The 6,377-nt window shown below is 33.7% G+C and overlaps 1 protein-coding gene across 1 annotated transcript; it reads left to right on the top strand.

Annotated features, from left to right (window-relative positions):
• Positions 1 to 1,116: 1,116 nt before the first annotated feature.
• LOC133800613 (phosphatidate cytidylyltransferase 1-like) lies at positions 1,117 to 4,375 on the top strand. The gene is made up of 7 exons (XM_062238616.1): positions 1,117 to 1,202; positions 2,043 to 2,165; positions 2,416 to 2,548; positions 2,740 to 2,993; positions 3,119 to 3,270; positions 3,527 to 3,671; positions 4,090 to 4,375. The coding sequence occupies exons 3-7, from the start codon at positions 2,477 to 2,479 to the stop codon at positions 4,358 to 4,360; spliced, it is 894 nt and encodes a 297-aa protein (XP_062094600.1). The 5' UTR covers positions 1,117 to 1,202; positions 2,043 to 2,165; positions 2,416 to 2,476; the 3' UTR covers positions 4,361 to 4,375.
• Positions 4,376 to 6,377: the final 2,002 nt, after the last annotated feature.

Here is a 6,377-nt window from a genome sequence, read left to right as displayed (position 1 = left end):
AAAAATGACAACTTTTTTAAACTTACCCATGGTTCCAAGGGACTAGCATAACTTGTTCTTTTGATTTTATGTCATTGCAACGTCTGAACAGATTCTGAACACGATCGTCGAATGAACTCCCTTGAGTGGCAACGATATTAGGATTGACAAATAGAAACTTATTTTGGCGACCTTGTTGTACCACATATCTGTAAATGAACCTAATACAAAAATATGAAAAATTGTTATATGATTGAATAAATCAAAATAGAAAATTAAATGAACAAACTTATTTGTGAGATATATACCTCATGTAGCTGACGACTAATGCTTGTCCAATCTTCTCCTTTCGAGCAAACTGAAGTATGCATCCTTAAATATATAACAGTGAGACATATCCTGATCAAAAACTTCAGACTCTATGCCTCGATTGACACACTCGTCATCATCCCAATGAGATACGATATTCTGTAATCGTTCCAATGGAGTGTGGGCCAATTGTGTTGGAGGAGTTTGTTGTCGTCTTCTTTCTCTAGGTTGTTGTGTTGATGGAGCTCTTGGTCGTTGTGATTTGGTCCTACTTGTAGAGGGAGTCTGTATACAATAATATCAACAATTAAAAAAATTGCAAACAAATATAGAATTGCACTACAACAATATTGAGTATATATTACATTAAATAATAGCATATATTTAGAAGTGCTATTATTAAGTCGGGGGATTAAAAAACACAGAACTGAATAGTGGGGATTAAAAACACACGGTCTGATTTTGGCACCATATGACTAAAAACTCAGGCGGCAAAATGAATTTCTGCCAAATTCCCTTTCTCTCAGCCTTTCTCTAAGTTACCCTTTCTCTCAGCCTCCATCTCTCACTCACGAAGCCCTCTCCGCCCTCACGAAGACTCACCGCCCTCAACTCATCTCTGCCTCACCGCCCTCACGAAGTCTCTCAGCCCTCAACTCATCTCTGCCTCACCGCCCTCACGAAGTCTCTCCGCCCTCACCGCCCTCACGAAGTCTCTCTGCCCTCAACTCATCTCTGCCTCATGAAGACTCACTCCAGAGTCGACAAAAAGTGTGAGACGACAAACATTGAAATGTTAAGATTCAGAAACAGAACCTAAATGTTGGCAGCCATTCTAATTCTTTCTCTCAGTTTCACTTCCGCTGGGCGGCGCTCCTCTTCGCTTCCTCACTTTGATCTTTCAACTCTCCTCTGTTCATCTTCTCTCTCTCCTCTGCTTTATGTTGTTCTAGTTTCTTCCACTTGTTTTCTATCTGATTCGAAATTGATTTTGAGCTAAGAATCTAAGATATGTTTGCACCTCTTATATGCACTTTTCTATTATTGTGATGATGATTGAATTAGTCTTCTGCATTTAAATGCGAATTTGTATGCGTAAAATGGAAGCTTTAGTTGAGTAACGAATGAATATGAAAAAAAATCTAGAGAGAATAAAAAAAATATCATGGGTCTTTGTAACAGCTCATATAAATATAGTGACGAGTTCAATAAGTTTGTTCTTATTTTTACCAAATGTTTCGGTTTAGACTGTTGAGTATTCTATTGACTATTAAAAAAATTTCACTTCAAAGGTAATAAATATATCGAAACGTTTGTTTCTATATATTCTATTCTACAAAATAAGTAGTTCCATTGTCTAGGGTGAGTGAAGGTGCTTGAGTTATTTAACATGGATGAACTAGGCTAAATATAGACTGGTGTATATTGTTTTTGACATTGAATAGATGGGTTGTTGTTTTTCTTAATTTCTAGCAATGGTTACTACTTCTAGTACTATAATTTACGTTCACGTGGTAACTTTTCAGAATGGTTTTGAACATTTTGTGGGATACTGATCTTCTAGCTAAAATTTAACGACTTTTTTGTTTTCTGTTAGTTCGATGCCTCCATTTCCAGTTTTGGTTTGTTGGTCCTATTTGAAAATTATGGGTCATTGCTTCCAAGTTCATCGTAGATGGTATCTCTTATAATTATTAGCTCTACTTTCCATGTCTTTAATGCTTAAATTCTTGATCCTCTTGTCCAATTTTTAGTTCAAGGAGCTGTTGGGGGGTCGTACCACAGTTGTATATTTATTGGTGGACATTTTGATCTTTGGTTGTGGTGGTCTGGGGCTCTTAGTTGTTTGGTTCTTAGCTTCATTCCTCTTCTTGTAGGTGAGAACAATAAAACCTCTATTGCAGTTTGTATAATATGCAATTTTTCATCGTTTATTTTATTTTGGGATCTAAAATTTATTCGGGGAGCTTTCTGATGGGAAACCTGGATTATTTTTAAAGCTAAGAATAGAAATCATGCACATCCCAGTTTCAGAATCTTGGAGAATTATGTGTACATATTAGCTGAAAATCTAAGAGTTATAGGTGGTTGCTTATAATTGCCTACTATATGGTCTCAATCTTTCAGGTAGGGCTTTTGTGCATTATATGTATGCTTTTTTGTAAGAGTGAAATCCAAACTAAAGAGCATGAAGAAGGATAACACTAGCACCCCATTAACACCAACTGGTCGGGTTCGACATCGAAGACGTTCAAATGAGGTTAGTCACATCATAAAATCAGGTTTTGGTCATTGTTATTCACATTTAAAATTAATGATGTTGTATTTATTGGGTTTTGGATTTGTTATAAGAGATGGGATGATGGGTACAATTGAAATTTGAAAATTTTCTAATAATAGCTGATATTCAACCTTGGATTTTTTTTTTGAGATATCCTGTTGGCCTCTCAGGTTGTTCCAGATGTTAGTATAGCCAATGGAGGCAATTTACTTGTTGATGACAGTAACAAGTACAGGTCTATGTGGATACGGGCATGCTCTTCTGTTTGGATGATTGGGGGATTTGCATTCATTATATATATGGGTCATCTCTGTATTACTGCTATGATAGTTGTTATCCAAATCTTTATGGAGAAAGAGTTGTTCAACCTACTAAGGCGAGACCATGAAGAGAGGCATCTCCCAGGATTTAGGCTGTTAAATTGGTCAGATTACTAATTTCTTGTCGTGGTAATAGTTGAAGTGTGATTTTACAATTGAAACAGTAAACTTATATAATGATAACTAATGACGTATTTTGTTTTCTTTCATTGTTGACTTGTATGCTCAGGCTCTTCTTCTTCACTGCCATGTTATTTGTATATGGTCGCATTCTCAGTCAACGGCTTTTTAATACTATAACTTCGGACAACTTTCTCCATCAGTTTGTTAGCAGCCTTATCAAGTATCATATGGTTATCTGCTACACCTTATATATCGCAGGTTTGTTGTATGGTGACAATTTGGATTTTGCTATCAGACATTTCATCTTAAAGCTATGTTTTAGTTTAAATATCACTTAGCATTTCATTTACTTGCTTCTTTTTAGTTAGCTTTATATATAATTTTGAATCAAGAATCCTGTCTTATTGCTCATTGCTTTTTGGTTAATTTTTTCGTTGGCTTTAGTTCTTTTTTTTGGTTATGTTTAACTGGCTTATATTTATATATTTCTTCTTTATTTTGTGCTTTGGCTTAGGTTTTGTGTGGTTCATCATTACATTGAAGAAGAAGAGGATGTACAAATATCAATTTGGTCAGTATGCATGGACACACATGATCATGATTATTGTGTTTACGCAGTCCTCTTTCACAGTAGCTAACATTTTCGAAGGAATTATCTGGTAAAACAACTTTTTATGGAAATCTCAGGTTTCTTAGTTTCTTACTAAATATTTCTTTAATTCCACGTCTTCAACCTTTTGCAGCTTTCTTATTATTATTATTATTGGATCAAGAAATTACATGATGGTTGTACTTATTACATTTTTTTATATCCTTTATAAATGAGAATTGTGAAGGGTCTTGTATAATATCTTTAGAAGGCTATAAAAGTAATAAATTCTTTCCTCAGACCTGCCTGATATTGTATTTTGTGTTCACTAATTACGTGCTTAATATTTTATGGAAATGCTGAGCTTATTTATGTAAGATTGTTATTCCCCAAATTTGATCTTTATGTGTCTTCAATGTAGACTCTTTTTTATTTTTTTTTCCAAATCTTGTTTCTCTTTCTTGATGCACCGTCAAATATGCATGCAGGTTTCTTCTTCCAGCAACACTTATAGTTATCAATGACATTGCTGCATATTTCTTTGGGTTCTTTTTTGGAAGAACCCCATTGATCAAATTATCTCCAAAAAAAACTTGGGAGGGATTCATTGATGCTTCTGTTACAACTGTCATATCTGCATTTTTGGTAAGCTTATTTTTCCTATGCGATGCACATTTAGCATTCTTGTGCATATTCCTGAGATTTAGGAACTGTAGCATTACAAAGTTAAATTTAGTTTCCTACTCAGTTATAAAGTGATGGTTGTGGTCCAGCCTCGGTCACCATATTATTTGTTAAGGATTGTCTATGTGTAGATCCACACTATAGTTTGGTTGGTAATGGGCTCGATATAAGTATCTGCTGGCCCTAATTTCTACTGTTATCACACAGCCATATCACATTCTGTTTTACCTGAACTTTGTTAACCTAATACTATACTCAATTGTTCTTTATGTACTTAAATTCCTAAGTCCTCTAATACATAACAGTCGTGTATCCATATATACACTAGTCCTGTTATCTTGCTTGTATGACTCAAGTAGCGTGTATTAATTATGCAGTTTTGAACTCAAAAATAAGAAAGATTAGTTGATGCATGCCAAAACCTGCAGCTTAGCAATGAAACTTTTGAGATATAAACTGAGGACTTCCATTTTAGTTAAACACCATGGATAGCTATCACTTCATTATTATGTTCTTTCACTTGAGTTGAATCCTACAACTAGCATCCTTGGAAGAAGGTGAATGGTCAGAGACTGATAAACTTTATTCTCTTTTGCAGAATTTGAACCACAAAAATATTGTGAAATATCTTGGATCCTTAAAGACTAAGAGTCACCTCCACATAATTCTTCAGTAAGTGGATGTAAAACTTGTGTATGATATTTAATTTTGTGACTTTTATTTTGGAAAGTCCTATTATTTACTCCGGTTAAAATTTTTAGATATGTGGAAATTGGTTTTTGTTTGGCTCATGAATCAATACCAGAGATAGGATTTATTATTTTTGCATTCTGACTTGTTTCAGATACTTAATCAGTAGTAAGCTAGCCATATTACTATGTTTGGAAGCACTGAATTATACAGAAAACTTTTCTTTCTGCACATAAATGGATAAAACAAAATCAAAATGTCGTTTGCAATTTATTACTTGAAATAGAATGCAAATTGACCTTTTATTTAAAAAGAAAAAAAAATTAATATATATATTTTTGAAAGATAGATCTTAATATATTGAGTGCATATCTATGCATGGTAGACTAAATGTAATTTATTATTGGTTGCAGGGGGGAAGAAATTTTACACTACTATTGATACTTTGACTCAACGAGAGCCTTATTCAATGCTTGCTACAATGTTCAGTGGTTGGCATACTGTGTGTCAGGATCCTGAAATGGTATTTAGTTTACATATTATTCCTTCAGATTTCATTTTATATTTGTAGATATATGATTGTGTGTGCGCTAGAGAGGGATTATCTATTAGCATATACATACAGAAATGTGTACTTTTATATCATCTGTAAATGTTCATACATCTGTCTGTGCTATGCGTGTAGATGCATATATCTACATAGACTGTGTCCCATAAGTTGATAATTTAAAATTTTAGTCTATATTAAAGAGGTTAAAGTTTCTGTCTGAATTTTGAATGGAATGGTTTATTCCAAGAAAATATTATATGATTTTATGGTTCTATAATTATTTTAGTATTGCATACAATAAAAAGAAGAATAAATTTTGGAATTGTGGTGTGAAGATATGGTTATTGCGCGGTTTGGCTGGAAAGAAATGACAGGAATTTTCAACATAAGGAAAGCTTCTTCGAAAATCTATGGGACGAAATAAACTTCTGTCTTAGTTTGACTTTAAGCCGGATCTTTCGACTGAATGTGAGGCTTTGATGTGGTTTGTTTCTGCTTTTGTTATGGGCCTATCTGTGCTTGTCTTTGATGCTTCTGGTTATAGTCTCTGTAATCTTTATTGATGATACTTAATAATAATCTAGTCTTTCTCTTTCACTTTTTTTTTTCCAAATTTAAAGATAAATAAGAGAAATAAGAAGTGATAAAACAATGAAAGAGTTTATGCTTTGTTATAGGTGAAGATTTAGTTCTTACAAATTAATTTTGAAACACATCAGTCCTTATACATATTTATTATTTGTAGGGATTTGTATTTGTTGATAGGGATGGAAAACATTTCCGACACATACTTAATTGGTTAAGGGATGGTGTTGTTCCTACATTAAAAGACTCTCAATTCGCCGAGCTTTT

The sequence above is a fragment of the Humulus lupulus genome, chromosome 9, assembly GCF_963169125.1.
Source record: "Humulus lupulus chromosome 9, drHumLupu1.1, whole genome shotgun sequence".
Taxonomy (NCBI): domain Eukaryota; kingdom Viridiplantae; phylum Streptophyta; class Magnoliopsida; order Rosales; family Cannabaceae; genus Humulus; species Humulus lupulus.
This window is presented reverse-complemented; position numbering and strand designations above follow the sequence as displayed.